The following is a 19275-nucleotide window of genomic DNA, read 5'->3' as shown; positions in this document are numbered from 1 at the left end:
GGAAACGTCAAAGACGCTCCTCACCCGGGGCACCATTTGGTTTGTGGCTGGTCCCGAGCACCACGGAAGCCCCGGCCAGAGCAGCGTCACTGAGCTGCCCTACAGGCAGGCAGGGAGCCCCCATCACCCGGCTCCAGCCGCCCTGCGCCACCGCGGAGGCCTGGGGCGCCAGGCTGGGGTTGGGCGGGTGCGACCCGAGCAGCGTGTGGAGCAGGCGGGCGCCCCTAGGCTGGGCAGCCCCGGGGCGGTCTCTTCCCGGGCTGGGCGGAGGCGGATCGCTGGGCCCGGTCCCGCTCCAGTGCCAGCCCCGCCCCCGCGCTGGGCCTGGGCGGGGCGGGGCGGCGGCGCAGGCGCCTTGTTCGCGACCTCGGGACAGCGAGCGGCCTCCTGCTGCGCTCAGTACGGGCCGGACCCGCCACCGCCAGCACCACCGCCATGCTGTGCCGCCTGGCTTCCCGGGGCAGGTGAGGGCCCGCCCGGCGCGGGGGGCCTGGGACGCCCGGCCAAGAGCACGGAGGGAGGCGCGGGAGCCGGGGGGGCCGCAGGTGTCTCAATGTCAGTCTGACCCGCCCTCGGGGGCCGTCCAGGGGTCGGGTTATTAATCGAGTGTGTTAGCCCCGCTCTGCCCCTCCCCCACCTGCTCCTTACCCCTTTATCCTGCTCCCCATTATCCCCCCTGCTCTGCCCCCTCCCCCACCTGCTCCTTACCCTGTTACTCTGTTTCCCCCACCCCCTTATCCCCCCGCTCTGCCCCTCCCCCACCTGCTCCTTACCCTGTGACTCTGCTTCCCCCACCCCGTTATCCCCCCTGCTCTGCCCCCTCCCCCACCTGCTCCTTACCCTGTTACTCTGTTTCCCCCACCCCCTTATCCCCCCGCTCTGCCCCTCCCCCACCTGCTCCTTACCCTGTGACTCTGCTTCCCCCACCCCGTTATCCCCCCTGCTCTGCCCCCTCCCGCACCTGCTCCTTATCCCGTGACTCTGCTTCCCCCACCCCCTTATCCCCCCGCTCTGCCCCTCCCCCACCTGCTCCTTACCCTGTGACTCTGCTTCCCCCACCCCGTTATCCCCCCGCTCTGCCCCTCCCCCACCTGCTCCTTACCCCGTTACTCTGCTTCCCCCACCCCATTATCCCCCCTGCTCTGCCCCTCCCCCACCTGCTCCTTACCCTGTGACTCTGCTTCCCCCACCCCGTTATCCCCCTGCTCTGCCCCCTCCCCCACCTGCTCCTTACCCCTTTACCCTGCTCCCCATTATCTCCCCTGCTCTGCCCCCTCCCCCACCTGCTCCTTACCCCTTTACCCTGCTCCCCATTATCCCCCTGCTCTGCCCCTCCCCCACCTGCTCCTTACCCCGTTACTCTGCTTCCCCCACCCCGTTATCCCCCCGCTCTGCCCCTCCCCCACCTGCTCCTTACTCCGTGACTCTGCTTCCCCCACCCCGTTATCCCCCCTGCTCTGCCCCTCCCCCACCTGCTCCTTACCCTGTGACTCTGCTTCCCCCACCCCGTTATCCCCCTGCTCTGCCCCCTCCCCCACCTGCTCCTTACCCCTTTACCCTGCTCCCCATTATCTCCCCTGCTCTGCCCCCTCCCCCACCTGCTCCTTACCCCTTTACCCTGCTCCCCATTATCCCCCTGCTCTGCCCCTCCCCCACCTGCTCCTTACCCCGTTACTCTGCTTCCCCCACCCCGTTATCCCCCCGCTCTGCCCCTCCCCCACCTGCTCCTTACTCCGTGACTCTGCTTCCCCCACCCCGTTATCCCCCCGCTCTGCCCCTCCCCCACCTGCTTCTTACCCCGTTACCCTGCTCCCCCATTATCCCCCCGCTCTGCCCCCTCCCACCAGCTCCTTAGCCTGTGACTCTGCCTCCCCCACCCCGTTATCCCCCCTGCTCCTCCCCATCTGCTCCTTACTCCTTTACTCTGCTTCCCCCACTCTGTTATCCCCCTGCTCTGCTCCTCCCCATCTGCTCCTTTCCCTAATACTCTGTGCCCCCTTGTCCCCCCGCTCTGCCCCCTCTCCCATCTGCTCCTTACCCTTTTACTCTGCTCCACCTACCCCATTATTCCCCTACTCTGCCCCCTGTACCCCAGCTGCCCCCTTACTTCATTACTCCCACTCTCTTTTCCGCCTTTCCCTATTACCTCCTAATCCCGTCTGCTCCCTGCTCTGCTCCCCCCACCTCATTACATCCCCACGCTCTGCCCCCCCCCCATATCTTAGCTGCCCTCCACTCTTCTCTTCTTACCCCATATCCCCCCGCCGTGGCACGGGACCAGACTAGTGGGGAGCCAGAGGTTTGTTCATACAGTTATTTCCAGGCCCACTTCACTTCTCTTCCCAGCATGGTGGGAAGTTCCCTGGCCTGGGGCCTTTGCCCCTCAGCTCAGATACCCTGGCTGGCAAGGCGCAGGGGAAGGGTTCGGTTTTGTTTTCTGGCTGTGGTTAGATTATAATTTTTAATTCTCAGCAGCTTCATTCTGCTCTGGGGCTGCAAATGCTTCTACAGCTGTATGGGCTTCTTGAACTAAATGGGGCTACTTATGTGAGTAAATTTAAGCAAATGCTTAGGTGTTCAGAGACTTGAGCCCTTCATACTGCAAAGCCCCCAGGAACAGCTCTTGTATCCTTTGTGTGAACTGTTTAGCATCAGAGAGCAAGGGTGGGTGAGATGATAGCTTTTATTGAACCAACTTCTGTTGGTGAAACAAGCTTTTGAACTTACCTAGAGCTCTTCTTCAGGTCCTCAAAAGCTTGTCTCTCTCACCCACAGAAGTTGGTCCAATACAGTACAAGATATTACCTCACCCACCTTGTGTCTCTAATGTCCTGGAACCAACATGACTACAACAACACTGTTTAGCATAAGGGAGCTGGATGTTGCCAACTCATAATTTTATCACTATTTGTGTTGTAGCTGGTGTTTTTCCTGAAGCCTTAGCTGTTGGAACCAAGAGATTGCACAAGAATCTTGGCTTTTGTTAAAAAGAGAGGTTTCTAGCTTCCATAGTTGCAGTGAAAAGGTTGCTTGGGGCTGCCAATACTGTTAATAACTTCTTTGTACGTCTGGACCTTAATTACATAGAGAAGAATTCTACCAATGTTACTCACATTGAGAAGTACCTTATGCCACAAGTAATCACAATGAAAGTAATGGGACAACTTGAGAAGTGTCGCAGATTAGGGCAACTGTACCCCTGTTCCCCTCTGTGGGCCAGCAAGGCCACCCACGCTCAGGCATTCAGCTGCCTAGCTGTTACCTCATTAGGGTGGAAATCTACTCTCCCTTCTGACTGGGGTATTTCCAGGCTGAGCAGTTCCCTGCCTTCATTGTGTCAAGTATCAGGGGGTAGCCGTGTTAGTCTGTATCTACAAAACCAACAAGGAGTCTGGTGGCACCTTAAAGACTAACAGATTTATTTGGGCATAAGCTTTCGTGGGTAAAGAAGTGAGGTTTTTACCCACGAAAGCTTATGCCCAAATAAATCTGTTAGTCTTTAAGGTGCCACCAGACTCCTTGTTGCCTTCATTGTGTTACTCCTAGCAAAGGCAGTTTATCTAAACAGCCCTGCTTAGTTTCTCTTCAATGACATAACAGTGCAGTTGCTACAGTGTTAAGTTACCACACAGTTCTTCCTATGCAGGCCTATTTTTATTCTTGGGGTAAAAGCATGACCGAGAAAACACATGAAAAACAATAAAAGAACCAAGTTATCTGCTAGCCAGTTTACCGGAGATTTTCCCCCCAGTTTTGGCCAGTGAGTCCTTCAGACTCCCAAGGAGGTCTCTTTTGTAGTCACAAATTCATGGCAATTTCAGCTCTGAACTAGCACACTCATGAACAGTGGAGTTCATCTTTCATGCAGTTTGGGGAGCAGGTAAATAGTAGACACTGGGACTCTTTTCCCAGGGCATAGCTTCAGAAGGATGGATTTAAGGTGGATAATTTGCATTCCTTTTACCCCCAGGTATTTCCTAGGAAATCCACTTTACATGCGTTGTCCCCAAATGTCCTTTGAAGTTCCTAACATTTCCCCCAAGTTTTACCTTAGTCTCCTAGAAAAGTTACAAACAATACTACAACAACACATAAACAATTACAGATTTTTAATACATTGGACCCCACAAGTATTAAATCTAATTCATTAAAGTTTAACTCCATTCAGTGAAGTTAATCTTAACTCCATAAGGTTTGTCCAAGATATTATCAGTCTGTCACATAAGAGACTAATCAGCATAAAAGTGGCAGGATCTGGGACATGAGACCATTGTGTAACTGTATTTGCTTTTTTAAAAATAATTTAATATTGAATGCTCAATAAGATGAGTGTATTTTTTCTTTTTCTCAGGAGTCGTACTCAGCTAATTGCAGCTTTGGGATGTTCAGCCTCCAGGCAAAAACACACTCTTCCTGACTTGCCTTATGACTATGGTGCCCTGCAACCCCACATCACTGCAGAAATCATGCAGCTACACCACAGCAAACATCATGCTACTTATGTGAATAATCTGAATATTGCAGAGGAGAAATATAAAGAGGCATTGGCAAAAGGTATGTGTGGGCGCTGTTAACAGAAGGGAAGAAAGCTACTACAATCTTATCTTGTAGTTACTGCACGTGACTGGTAGTCAGGAGATATGGGTCTTATTCCTAGCTTTGCTACAGTCTTACTGTCATGATCTTAGAAAACTCACTTAACTAAGACACTTAACTGAGATACCTATAAAAGGGTGATACTAGAGTATCCGCCTTCCTCTCAGGCGTGTTAGACTTAACTTCTTAGTGGCCTCAAACTTAAGGTTTTCCAAAAAACTCTATAGAAGTGCATAATATTAATAATACTTTAGATACATAGCAATATTACACATTTTTGCTTGCCAAAGTAAACATATTTAAAAAGTTCTACATTGGTTTCCTGTAATGTCAGTGCTGCATGTCTTCTATTTCAGAAAGTTGGCAGCAATAATCTTATATACTCTTAGCACTGTTTTCAAATATGTTTCAGTTTAATCGTATTGAGAAGTTCATCTTGTTCTGTCAGAGTACTGGACTGGTAAAAATGAGTGAACCTCCCGTTAGCCAGGCAGATCAATTTTTGTTGGTGCTGGTGACATGTTTCTAAAGAACACCTGATTTTTAAGATGTGTTCTGTCTAGAGAGTCACCTCTGCTACTATAGTTGGTTAACACTTTACAGGAATAGTTGGCAGCACTTTTACTGCTGTGCATAGAATTGGAGAAGTGCCAAGAAACTGGTGACGGACAACAGTGGGAAACCCACAGAGGATGCAGCCAGCTACCGCCCCATCTCTCTCAACCACCACCAAGCTCATGGAACAGGTGCTGCTCCACCATCTGTCTGATATTATCAAAGACATCCTCCCAGCGGACCAGGCAGGATTTCACTGGAAGAGGAACTGCTGTGACCAAGTAGCTTCACTTATTGGCCACATTGAGGCAGGATTCCATAGTAAGTTGAAGACAGGGATCACCTTGTTGATCTGTCCTCGGCATACAACACTGTCTGGAAACAGGGCCTTCTCCTCAAATCTCCCGCATCATTCACTGTTGGTGAACAATCCATCTCTTGGCAGCAATGACTGTGAACTGCTGCTTTTAAGGTACACCTTAATAGCCAGATCAATAGACCAAGAACTCTTAACTCGGGCATCCCTCAGGACTCTGTCCTGGCCCCAATACTTTTTAATCTATATACCAGCGACGGAGTCAAGGAAATTTATTTATGCGGATGACATTGCCCTAGCTGTTCAGCATACAAGCTTAACCTGAGATTTTAGCAGAATGGCTGATTATTTCCAATGCTGGAAACTTAGGCCTAACCCAAAAAAACCCATGGTAACTGCTTTCCATCTGAATAATAAAATGGCTAATACCAAACTTGATGTGCAGGTCTGCGGTGAGAGCGTCAGACACGAGGTTAATCCAAAGTATTTTAGCATTACACTGGACCAGAGATTGACCTTTCAACAACACCTCAAGAACACCTGCGATAAAGTTAGGTCTTATGTTGCGCTTATCAGAAAATTGACTGGAACATCATGGGGCTTCAGTCCACGAAATTTACGAACCACAATAATTGCCTTGGTATATTCTGCAGCTGAATATTGTGCGCCAGTGTGGTCTCACAGCAGTCGCTCTAAACTCCTTGACACTCAACTCAGTAATGATACACGCATAATGTCAGAGATGCTCAAATCGACTCCAGTTGACTAGCTCCCGGTCCTATTGCACATCTAGCCTCCACAGATTAGAAGAGCTGTTCAGACATCTCGCTTTCTTAATCATGTCAATGCAATCACGACAATCCCGCTGCACCATGACCTGCAGAATTTGCCAAAGATTAAAATCCCACAACCCTCTATGGAACTGTACCAAGACCCTTACATCCAACTTCGATGCTGAGGCTCAATGGAGAGTCACATGGAGCATTTCGACCACTCAAAACAAACAGCTTGTTGTTGATCCTGTTGAGGAACCACTGGATTTTGTTTTATGTTGGAAAGACTGGTGCAGATTGAATCACATCAGGACATCTTATGGGAGATGTGGACAAACCTCCTTTAAATGGAAAATGAGGCAAACACCTGTATGCAACTGTGGTCAACAGGCACAAATGATGGAGCACCTCATCTCTGAGTGTCTTCATCTTTTTTTTTTTTGCCAGGAACTTGAAGGTCATTCACCAGCTCACTGCTGCAGCAGCGTGCTGGCTGTCACACTTAGATAAAAATTTATAGTCGTTGTTACCTACCCAACCCATATGAAAGAAGACAACTTTACCCACTACTGTACAGTATCATTTGATGGTCATGTATCAGCATGTGCAATTCATTTCCAAAAATAACTAGGTGATTTAGATGCACTTTAAGGGTCAGTGGGATTTACGCACATAAATCAGGGTATTTCTGAAAATCGCTTGGTATTTAACTAACTAGGTCATTCATTTCAAATCCATTTTCTTCAAATGCCATGTTGTCTATAGTAGAAGCGTGAATTTAGTTCCCTCTTTTATCTGGATTAGACAATGCGTTTTCCCTTCAGTAGTGGTCAGAGGAAAGCTTTGTTGCAGAGAAGAATTAGAGAAAATAGGATTAAGGAGGGAAAAGAACCAGACATACTGCTTATTGCACAAAAGCATAGTAATTAAAGAAATGCAGGATTGTTGTCTCCATTGGTGGCTCCCAGATAAGCAGATACCTGTCTGCAGCATTGTAAACTGTTCCTGATATGGTGTATTAATGGTACAGACCAAGTACTGCACTTAGATACGTACACACAGCTTCCACTGACTTCACTTTGAATTGCATGTGTGTATCAGAAGACAGGGTTTATCCCTTTTTAAAAAGTCTTTCAGATGTATTCTGTACACCCTGAATGTTCACTACTGTGTAGTGTTGTTTTTTGTTAACATACAGCAGTGTTAGTAAATAGTTGCTTGTACAGCTTTAAATGCCAATAAACTCAATACTTCCAGTAGCATGAATTTTGTCCTTCAGAGTTCAGTTTTGTAAACATTGCTAGGAAAGAGCAAAGTCTCCATTTTTGTCATCTAGTTTAAAAATAACCCCCCAACAACATAAGCAATATGTGAAAGCATGCCTTTCTGAGAATGAAAACTTAAATTAGAATGAAACTTCCTCATATTTAAAGAAAAATGTCTTAGTAATGCATTTCAATATTGGACCACATACTGTAGTATTTTTAAAGCGGTGTTAATCTGTAGGTGTGTGCTATCTTGTACTCTGTTAATTAGTATTTTAAGTATAGCTCATGTAATGTATGTATGTATGTTTGTTTAGAGAACATTGCTTTTCAGAGTTTTGTATTCATTTGAAAAATATTAAATTAACAAGGTACCCAAAGAGATTTACGGCCCAGTTCAGGAAAGTGGTTAAATGCGTGCTGCTTGCTTTCCTGAACTGGGTCCTTACTACAGAAAATAAGAATATTTTTACTTCGATAAGTTTATTTTTTTTTCCAATTTAGACCCTGATTCTATAACTGGCCCCTCACAATTTCAGGGATTTGCCAGTTGCGGGATCAGATCCTTGGACAACTAATTCTTTAGGGTGTACACCATGTCTTCATATGCAGTTATACAATGTCTTCCAAATGCAGGTCTATGGTTATTAACTGCAGTTTTATAGTGACTTGTCTCTGGCTTATAGTACATTCACTTTTTGCTTCTCACACAGTAACATGTAGCACTGTTAATGGGTTGCAAAATCAGCGTAACGATAGTCTATCAAGTGGCTGTTTGGGTTTTGATCTTGGTGTTCTAAACAGGGTTTTGAATGGCTAGGGTGAGGAAAATGTGGACTGAGAACTTCCAGTGCCCCTGTGTACAACTGTGGCTTTTCAGGCTTTGTCTTCACCAGGGGAAAAAAGGAGTGTTCTTACCTTAGGTTAGTTAACATGTGATAACCAGCATGAGGTAAAATTCTAGTGAAGACAAAGCAGTTTGTAGTTTTAACCTGGATTAGCAGGTTAAGGTAAACCTCAGGCTCCCCCACAGTCTTTATCTTGACCTGCTAACACGTGTGAAAACTACAAACTGTCTTGTCTACACTAGGATTTTATCTCATATTACCATCTGTTAGCTAACGTAAGGTAAGAATATACCTGGTTTTCCTACCTCTGTGTGTGTGTGTGTGTGTGTGTACGTACGCGCGTGCAGGCACGCACGCACACAAAACACCATAGGCAAAGTGCCAATTACCTTCTCTTCCACTCACCTCTCCTCAATGCCATCCTAGGCATTCCTTGCAGTGCTTTAGCCCCATTGTTGGATAAAGTGTAGCAGGACTGGTCTGGCAACACCAGAGATCCCACCCTCTCAGATTAACATCAAAAGGCAAAGGTAGTGTGTTCTCAACCTATAAGGTGAAAGGCACCCCTAACTGAGTAAGAAGAGAGGATCAGGAAGAAGGTTGAGGAAGTGGACTTAAGAGGTGCTGGGAGTTATCCCTCCACCCTGACCTGTGCCATTTTCAAGCTGTGAGCTTCCATATTTCACTTGTGCTGGGCTGACCAATTTTCTTAGGAAAGCAGAAGTGTAAAAGGCTGTACAAATCCTCAGAGGTGCTGTCGGTACTATTTGTAATAACTACTGTGTTTCAGTTTGATGATGATGATTTCCTAGCTCATATAAATAGGAGCAGAAATACTGAACAAAGTGCCCGGTCTAGATGGGTTGTTCTGACTATGACCCTGATTGAAAATACATTGACAACATATTAGCCTAAAATCCTTTTAATGCCTCTGTCTTTCTTTTTATGTAAAGAAAAAAAATATTTAAAAATAACAAATTTCTATACAGCTATAAAATAACACATAAGAACCTGTAGAAAATCTGTGTTTTAACTTTTACATCTTAAGTAAATTTGCTATTTTTATCAGACTAGTAACTGTTATATTAATGTGCATTGACTGTCTTCTGCAAAGAAATGAAACACACTGGATATCTTATAGTATGCTTTAGTGTTATTCAATTAAGAGGATTTAACAAAAGACTGCACTCTTGATTTAATCAGAACAGTTGTGGTTCACAGTGTGGTGTTCATTAACAATTGAATCAGAGATTCTTCTTAGTTTTTTGCATACAGGTTTCCAAAAAAGATCATGTACTAAATGTCCTGTAGTCTGTATAGTTCAAGCTAAATCAGCTGGAAAAATACAAAGTGAAGAATATCCTGCATATCCCTCCCCAAGTGGGTCCCAGACAGGATTAATCCAGAAAAGCTCCAGACCCTGCCAGGCAGCCCCAGACAGGACAATGTTCTGTCCCATCGCCCCACCAATGGTGGTGGCAGTGTTACCTGCCACCACATGGGAGGCAGCCACTCAACGCTGGATCCTCCTAAATGCCACCTTGGAAGCTTTAGACATTTACCGGCCCCGACACACTTTAAAGTCCCAGCCTTCCTTCTCAATTGTACCAGGGGGGCCATCCTCCAACTCGCTCTCCTCAGGCATACGGTGTCCTTGTCCTCTTCTCTTCATTCATTGACTTTCACGATTCGACGGTCTCTACCTGGGCCTTTTCCTTCCACAGGGAGGATGGACGAGAACACCACTTGCTCCTCAAACTCCTTTATCCTTCTTCCCAGAGCCACGTAGTCTGCAGTGATACGCTCAAGGTCAATGTTGGCAGTATCATTGGTGCCCACGTGGAGAAGCAGGAAGGAGTAGCGATCTGAGGGCTTGATGAGTCTCCCTCCATCACATCGTGAATCCTAGCTCCTGGCAAGCAGCACACTTCTCGGTTTTCCTGGTCGGGACAGCAGATAGATGACTCAATCTCCCCGAGGAGGGAATCCCCGACCACCACCACCCACCTCCTTCTCTTGGGTGCGGTAGTCGTGGAACCCCCATCCCTAGGACAAGGCATCTCATGCCTTCCAATTGGTGGAGTCTCCTTCTGCTCCCTTCCCTCAGATGTATCATCTAGTCCACTCTCCGCATTAGTACCTGTGGAGAGAACATGAAAATGATTGCTCACCTGTATCTGCATTGCTCCTCTTTCTTCTTCATCCCCTTCCCTTGCCCTATCCCATCCCCCTTCCTTTCCCACTTCCTCTTCCCCCTCAGCACACAGGAGGGGAGAACGACTGGCACTGAGACCCAGGAGGTGATGTCCAGCTGCAGAGTCAGCAAGCTGGGGCAGCATCCTCCCTCACCCGGGCAGCTCTGCGCTCACAGAAACTGGGGAGGGATGGGGCAGTGGCACCTTGCCTCTTGTTTGTTTGAGGGGGGCAATGTACTCCCAACACTCAAACTACACCCCTGGGTGTCCCCATCCCCTTATGTGGTGACTTACCTCTCCACCAGCTGCTCGAGGCACCGGAAATGACATGCACGTGCTGCTGGGGAGGGGTGCATGATCGCTCTTGAGGCTTCCCTGTCATTTTCTGCGGGGAAGCAAAGAAATCTGCATGGGGTATGAATTCAGAAAACCCTTGTGAATTCGGTACATTTTACAACCTAAAGCATTTGTATGTTACCTCCTTCTGCTCATCTTGCCAAATGGTAGAACACCAATAAACACCTGTGCAGGAATGTACATGGTCTTTTGATGCAGAGTTGATAATTGCAAAGAGTTGCCAAACAATGACATATTATGTGTCAAGATGTCAGAGAGCTATGTTAAAACAGTTTTGTGTAGAACATGACTTACAGTGGTGAGCACAAATGCCACAAACTTACTTTTTCACAAATTTTAATAACCTGTTACAGCACTATACTTTTGTTAAGCTTTTATCTTGGTACAAACAGGGCTTACTTTATTCTTCACTGTGGCAACACTTTCTTCCACTTAATTCTGTTGATCTTATGTGTCTTCAGGTGATGTTACAGCTCAGGTGTCTCTTCAGCCTGCACTAAAGTTCAATGGTGGGGGTCACATCAACCACACCATCTTCTGGACAAACCTTTCTCCTAATGGGGGAGGAGAGCCTCAAGGTTAGTACTCATTCTTGATGGCTTACTGATATGTCAACATTAACTAACAAATAGAATTAATTGTGACAAACTGTGGCCTGTAAAGAAATCTCTTGTATTTAGTTTGTCACTTAAAAGCTAAAAGACTTTGAAAAATTAAGATCCTTCAAAATCATCAGTCTTCTAGTATGTCTGCTCAGCACCTAACGTAATGGGGCCCTGATCCTGATCGAGACCTTTAGAGGCTCTTGTAATACAAATAATTAATATTCTAATTTTTTGCATGCACTCTAAAATAGAGCTTTACTGAGCATGAGACTAGACTTTTTTTAAAGACAGACTTGGTTACATAGGTAGCTATATATTTGTTCACAGTATAAAAGCTGCCATTATTATGATGTTGCCATTGTAAAATTCATTAACCTTTTATTTTATTGATTGACTATGGAGTAATAAATTAGCCATCTGAAACTGTGATAATGCAATAAGTCTCCAAGACCTAGATTAGTGTTGAATGCACTGCAATCCAGGGAAAGAAAAAACTCACCAGTAACAAAAATCAACCATTCCAGGAGTTGGATCGGGCTGTCATTGACCTGACTCATTAGCTTTAAGGCTTTAAAAGACCTCATGGAAGACGTGTAGTTTTAAGGAAGTAAAGTGTAGAGGTGTGATGCACCAGTGGTTCTCGATCTTTCCAGACTACTGTACCTCTTTTGGGAGTCTGAAGCCCTATCCCTGCTGCCCAGGGCTGAAGCATGTAACTTAGCTTTGCAGGGCCTCCTGTGGTGTGGGGCCCCAGGTAGTTGCCCTGCTTGCCACCCCCCAATGCCGGCCCTGGACTTCTAACCCCCTAAACCCATCCTGCGACTCCCAGGATAAGAAACACTTCTCTAGATGAGTTGACATACCCCCTGGAAGACCTCTATGTACCCCTAGAGGTACACATACCCTGGTTGAGAATCACTGTGCTATAGACCATGACAGGGAGGCAGTTAAAGATATTGGGGACCATGTAGAAAAGAACTGGAGAAGGACATGAAGGAGGCTTTAGATGAAGGTGATTCTCCCCCAGCCCTCCAAAAAAATTAACCATTTTGTTTTTATGTAAAATCAGAAAGTGTTTTGAGTGGAGGTGTCAGTTCTTTCAATCTCTGGGATTCAGGATAGTACATAACTACTTCATTTTTGCTCTGGTAGAAACTAGGCATTTGTTGTTGCTATGAAGTAGTTAACATGCTTTGAAGAGTCATTGTTAAGGTTAAGATTCTATCACGGGTATTTTTAGTAAAAGTCAGGGACAGGTCACCGGCAATAAACAAAAATTCATGGAAGCCTGTGACCTGTCCCTGACTTTTACTAAGAATACCCTGGGAGGGGTGTATGTGGGGGGGAACTAACAGTCAGAGTGCTGCTGGGAGCTGACCTCTGGCAGCTGCTCTAGCCCCGCCACTGCTTCTGTGGCAGAGGCTGACCGCTTCTGCTCCAGCCCCAGCCCCAATCCTGGCTGCTGCTTCAGCTCTGGAGCTGCTGCTCTGGTGGCCCTGGGGCTGACAGCTGCATCAACCCTGCCACTGCGGAAGAAGTTACGGAGGTCCTGGAAAGTCGTGGAATCTGCAACCTCCATGACAGAATCGTCTCATTAGCCATTATATATAAGGTTGTAGTTTATCATAACCGCTCATTAAAACTGTAGCTTCATAATTCAGTGTTTGCTAGTTCTTCTTTGTCTTCAAACTACCAAAAAAAAAAAAAAATTAGAAACTTCAGAATTTCCACTATGGAATTAAGAAACAGGAAGGGGGAGTAAATGTGTCACTGAGGCTAAGCTTGAATAATACAGTTCAGGCTCACTTGTGTACAAGAACTTTGTGAAATACTTTTAGACTAAAGTCTGCCTTAGTTTTGCTTCCCCTTATCTTGTACTCCTTTGCAGCTTCCTCGGTTAGAAATGATTAGAATATGCTTTCCTGGAAGTTTAAGCAAAGACCTAGCAATGCTGCATTAAAGCCTATATGTACAGCACTATAAGAGTTCATGCTCCTCTTCAGGTACAGAAGATGCATCATTTGCTTAAAGAGCCTACAACTGAAGTTAGACAAAGAGGCTAGGGAAGAGAGTAGGTCATGACAAAACTATAACTGGGTTCAAAAAAGAATTAGATAAGTTCATGGAGGACAGGTCCATCAATGACTGTTATCCAGGATAGTCAGGGACACAATTCCATCCTTTGGGTGTCCTTAAACCTCTGACTGCTGGAAGCTGGGACTGGACGACAGGGGATTGATCACTCAATAAATTGCCCTGTTCTGTTCATTCCTTCCAAAGCATCTGATATCGACCAGTGTCAGAAGACAGGGTACTGGGCTTGATGGACCGTTGGTCTGACCCAGTATGGCTGTTCTTATGTTAGTTACAGAGGGTTATAATACAACTGCTCAAATATTACCTTACAATATGGGATACAGATGTTAGTGATATTAATGCATGCTGCAGCTCACAAACATTCAGTAAAGTCTAAACACGTTCTTATAATTCTAATGCCTATTTTAACAATACCATGGGTAAGCCAGCCTGATTCAGCTATGTATTTGTCAGTATTCAATTGAGGCGTGGGGACCTTGGCATGAGCTGGCACCTGGTCATCAGTGAGCGTCACAGGTGCAATCTGTGGGAAAGTTTATAAGGATACTTGTCTCGCATACTTTCAAGTCAAACTATCTAGCACTCTTCAAATAACACTCCCTCTCTTCTCCCCCCTCCCCCCCCCCCGTTCATCCTGCTGCCTGTTTGTCAGACAAAACACATAAGCTCCTTAGCATTATAAATACTGGATAAGAACATGGTAGTACCTTTATGTTGATTATTGCACTTTGAGATTTTTTTTCCTTTCTGCTTTCCTTTTAAACTGCAGTATCTGTATAAAATACTAATGGATAAGATCTATTAAGAATTACTTCTTTTTCCTTTCTCAGAAAAAATGAGGAGGGGGAAGCCAACTGCCTCTGCCTCTCTCTGACTTCAAAAATAAATCTTGATATCAGCTGGAAAATAGTGTAAAGTGTGGGGTGTGTGTGTTTTTGTTTGTTTGTTTTTAATATAAATTTAAGGGGAACTGATGGAAGCCATCAAGCGTGACTTTGGCTCCTTTGGAAACTTCAAGGAGAAGCTGACGGCGGTATCGGTTGGTGTTCAAGGCTCAGGATGGGGGTGGCTTGGTTTTAACCAGGACCAAGGCCGCCTGCAGGTCACTACTTGTTACAATCAAGACCCTCTGCAAGGAACAACAGGTTAGTTTTGTTTTTAAATGATCTTTGAAAGAAAACCCAAACTGTTATGTATATTTATGAGGAAAGTAGCTGCAGTGGCAGCTTGAAAGGGCTATTTAATACATCCATCTTCTTCTTTCTAAGTAAATATGGCTAGAGAGAGACTGCATGTGACTGTATCTTTATTAAAAATGATGAAAAGTAGTAATATCCTTTTTAAACCTAACACTTGTGAAGAACAGCTTATCAATTTTGGAGAATGTATGGGGGAGGAGGTTTAAAATCTTAGCTTCGGTGGACAGGGAGAGGAGGAAGATGGATGAAGGATGTATTTTCAGCTGTACAGGGACTTCAGCTTTCATGGATGATGGGAGGGTTGCTCATATGGTTTCTTCTTTGGAGAGAGTAATTTAAAGAGGCATCAACTTAAAAATTGCCTTCATTTGAAAACTTTTTTCCTCTCTTTGCAAACAACACTTAATATCACCTAGAAGTGGAAGATTAAACTGGTTTGTTTGTTTGTTTGTTTGTTCTGTGTGTTTGACAGCACTTTGTGTATAATTAATTTTCCCCTGTGTGTAGGCTTTTCTCTCAACAGAGGGGAGAGAAACCTCTTCTCTTTTTACAATCACACCATTTTTATTTTTAAACATGCTGACATTGACAGGGCACACTGGGGCATATGTTAAAACCTGAAATGACACTTACCTTTCTTTGAATCACTACAACTAGGGGAGGTGTATGCTAATGACAGATACCGTATATACTCGTTCATTAGCCCATTCGTTTATAAGCCGACCTCCCCCCCCCCACTCCCCCCAAGATGGATAAGTAAAGATAGCAAAAACTGTGTGACGCTTTCATAAGCCGACCCTATATTTCAGGGGTTGGAAAACTTTGGCTCCCAGCCTGTCAGGGTAAGCCGCTGGCAGGTTGGGAAGTTTTGTTGGCATGGAGCCCCTCAGCTCCCTGTGGCTACAGTTCGCTCGTGCCACTTCCCGCAGCTCCCATTGGCTGGGAACGGCGAACCGCGGCCACAGGGAGCTGAGGGGCTCCATGCCTGCAGACGCTCCAGGTAAACAAAATGACAATATATTAGATTTTCAATGCAGTGATTCCATAGAGCAGGGATCGGCAACCTTTGGCACGTGGCTCGCCAAGATAAGCACCCTGGCGGGCCAGGCCGGTTTGTTTACCTGCCGTGTCCGCAGGTTCCGCCGATCGCGGCTCCCAGTGGGCACAGTTCGTCCCTCCAGGCCAATGATGGTGGCGGGAAGTGGCGGCCAGCAAATCCTTCGGCCTGCGCCGCTTCCCGCATCCCCCATTGGCCTGGAGTGACAAACCGCGGCCAATGGGAGCCGCAATCGGCCAAACCTACGGATGCGGCAGGTAAACAAACTGGCGCGGCCCGCTAGGGTGCTTACCCTGGCGAGCCATGTGCCAAAGGTTGCCGATCCCTGCCATAGAGTTTAAAATCATCGAATTTTGGTTTAGACCCGTTTATAAGCCGACCCCCGCTCTTTGATGCGTCACTTTTTTTTACCAAACATATTCGGCTTATGAACGAGTATATACGGTATATTGTCAACCAGAGATGGCTCTTAAAGATTTCTCAGCCAGGGATAAGCCAACAGCAAAATGTTGGACCTGACCCCTTTTAAAAGATATCTGATTTGCCATGGGTGTGGGTTTTATTTGACTCTATGCTGTGATGGTAGCAGTTGAGCCAGTTGGATTCAGACTGCACTGCTGAGGGAAGATACCACAGTACATCTAACAAGGTGCATAATTTTTGATAGTTTCTCTTATTGTCAGTCTTTCCCTCCAACCCCAGTGCAAAAACTCTGCAAACTTCCTCCATGGCTCTAGAGAGAGAACAAACCACACATGACAGTTGTTAATCACATCAGTTAATGGACTTTTGGAAGGCACTCAGATACTGTGGAGCTGAGGGCCATACAAGAACCTATGTAGAACAGAATACAGGGGATGAACTGAATCTCTGTGGATTAGCAGATGCAAAGACTCTTTAGCTGGATTCAGTTGGAATTCCTTGTTGGGGTTTCCTAATCCTTAATCTCACAAAAACAAGGATATATGTAACTAAATCAGGTGTTTAATGAATGTATTTTGTGCCTTAAAACATATTAGAGTGGAATGTTACATAAGCACAGTTTCTAGAAGTATGATTATTGTTGCACCACAGCAGAGTATTTTGCAGTAACTGTGTTCCTTAAGGCAGTTTTTCCAGTTGAAAACTTTTTTTAGAACTCAATCGTGCTCTCAGGATTGGGTGTTTTCATAGCTGTGTATCATAAAATCAGCTACTGCACTTCCTTTTTTATGGGAAGCAGCTGTATAAGATCTAGCAACGTGCGCCTGTGTGTTGGAGGGTTCATTGTCATCTTTAAATGTTATGGAAATGAAGAATAAAATAGTTGGAAATATTCTGAAGTAGGGTTTTGAAATGTTTTATTCATCTGAAAATATTTTCATAGACTCACAAAGTTATTTTCTCTTTTCTAGGTCTTATTCCTCTGCTAGGAATTGATGTGTGGGAGCATGCTTATTATCTTCAGTATAAAAATGTTAGACCTGACTATCTAAAAGCTATCTGGAATGTGATCAGCTGGGAGAATGTATCTGCAAGATACACAGCTTGCAAAAAATAAAGTGGAGGTCTCACACAGACTATTACAAGAGCACCAGTTCTACTCTGAAATCATTTTTGTAGTAGTGTGTTTACTGGCTTGTTAATGAGTCGATCCACTGCTGAAAATACTTTAATGCATCCAATGAAAACATTTGCAATCAAGCCAAGTGTTGCTTGTCGAAATCTGTGAAAGGTATTTATAAAGCTTTAAACTCTTGTGCAACAAGTGGAAACAATTCTCTAATTCTTTGTAGGGATATAACTCTTTAACATTTCATTGTGGTTCTACTGAACTTTCCTGTAGTTGACAGCAGTAAACTTATGAATGTATCTAGTATTGTCCTTTACTACAGAAGGGAAAACCAAGCTAATCTACATCACAGTGGCTTTGTGAGGAATAGTTACATATGACGCACTATAAAAGTGCTAATTATTAATAAATAACATACCAATACATCTCACAATACTTGCACAGATTGTTAGGGAAACTTTGTTTCCAAGAGCATTTAATGATTTCAAAGGCAAAAGTGATACTCAAAATAACTATTACAAGTTAAATATGCAGTGCCAGGGAGCTTCCTTTAGAAAGTGATAGTAGCAAACATTTAAAAAAAAAAAGAAAAAGGAAAAAAAAAAAAGACTGCATTGAATGGCGAGTAGTGGGACTCACTTGTGGTAAGGGGGTTTGTTATGCTCTTGAAGCTTCAGTGTATGAGTTTTGGTCCCTTTATTTAGGAGCCAGTGAAGATAGAAGTATTTTCCCACAGCTGCGCTCTGTTCCATATGGAAATATAATTGACAGCAAGTGATAATGATCTGATTACTGAATGTTTTCTGATGCTTATTGATCTAACTTAATTCCTTGTTGCACTTAAGTATTCAAGTAGAAATGTATGTACCTTATTTGTTGCCATAAATAAAAATAAAAAAATTCAATAACTGAATCCATAGTAATACAACTTAATCATAGTGAGTCCAGATATGTTCCCCTTCAGCTGCAGCACAAAGGGACCACCAAGCTACCTACATACAACTGGCATCACAACAAACTTCCTTGGACCTCTGAGGATGCGTGATGCAAGGCCAAGTGGGCATGCTATGCTTTGTGTGCTCTGCATTTTTTTTAATACAATAGATGGGGTAATTGGCTTTAAAATCAATTAAAGATGCAATGTTTGGCCTCTACTATCTTGGTAAATAAGCTTTTTTTTCAAGGTATCTTTCTGAAAATAGATATGCTCTTATAATTCATAGTTCAGATAGTAAATGTAGTTTAGCAAGAAAATGCAATACTGGGAGTCAGGATGGATTGATTTTAAATCAGCGATTTAAATCATGGTTTAAATTACGAAGTCAAAAGCCTTGATTTAAACAATTGATTTTAATCATCTTTTCCATTTGTACTTCAGTTATTTTTCTAAAAAAAGGTGCATTCTCATTGATATAACCACTGAAATGTTGACTTACAATAAAAAGCCTTTTCACTAGGTTTGGTACATCCTTTTGCCATTTAGGAGAGTACACTATAACTGTACATTAAGCAATTGTATAGCTTAATATTTTCAGATTCTTATTCATTGTACACTTTTAGTGCTTTAGAAAACAGTGAATAATGTATTGCTTATATACTACTATTGTGCCATATGTTTAAAAAATTGACCTCAAAAGAATGAATCTGGGGCGAAACACACATTTTATAGAAAAGCAGTCTTTAACTCCCAAGTTTTTGATAGAGGTTCATGGATTCAGTTTATTTTGTATTGAAATGGTTTAAGAGATTATAAGTTTGGGCCTTAATATATTTTGTATTAAATTCCGATTTCATTTAAAACAGATTTATTTAAAAAACCCTCATTTAAATAAAAAAATCTGGTTTAAATAAATTTTTAAA

General features: G+C 44.4%; 1 protein-coding gene across 1 annotated transcript; it reads left to right on the top strand.

Annotated features, from left to right (window-relative positions):
• Positions 1-363: 363 nt before the first annotated feature.
• Positions 364-17988, top strand: SOD2 (superoxide dismutase 2). Its single transcript, XM_065400410.1, has 5 exons — positions 364-464; positions 4352-4554; positions 11367-11483; positions 14573-14752; positions 17258-17988. The coding sequence occupies exons 1-5, from the start codon at positions 436-438 to the stop codon at positions 17401-17403; spliced, it is 675 nt and encodes a 224-aa protein (XP_065256482.1). The 5' UTR covers positions 364-435; the 3' UTR covers positions 17404-17988.
• Positions 17989-19275: the final 1287 nt, after the last annotated feature.

This window comes from Emys orbicularis, chromosome 3, assembly GCF_028017835.1.
Source record: "Emys orbicularis isolate rEmyOrb1 chromosome 3, rEmyOrb1.hap1, whole genome shotgun sequence".
In the NCBI taxonomy this organism is placed as follows: Eukaryota; Metazoa; Chordata; order Testudines; family Emydidae; genus Emys; species Emys orbicularis.
The sequence above is the reverse complement of the archived record's forward strand: the minus strand, read 5'-3'. Positions and strand labels throughout refer to the sequence as shown.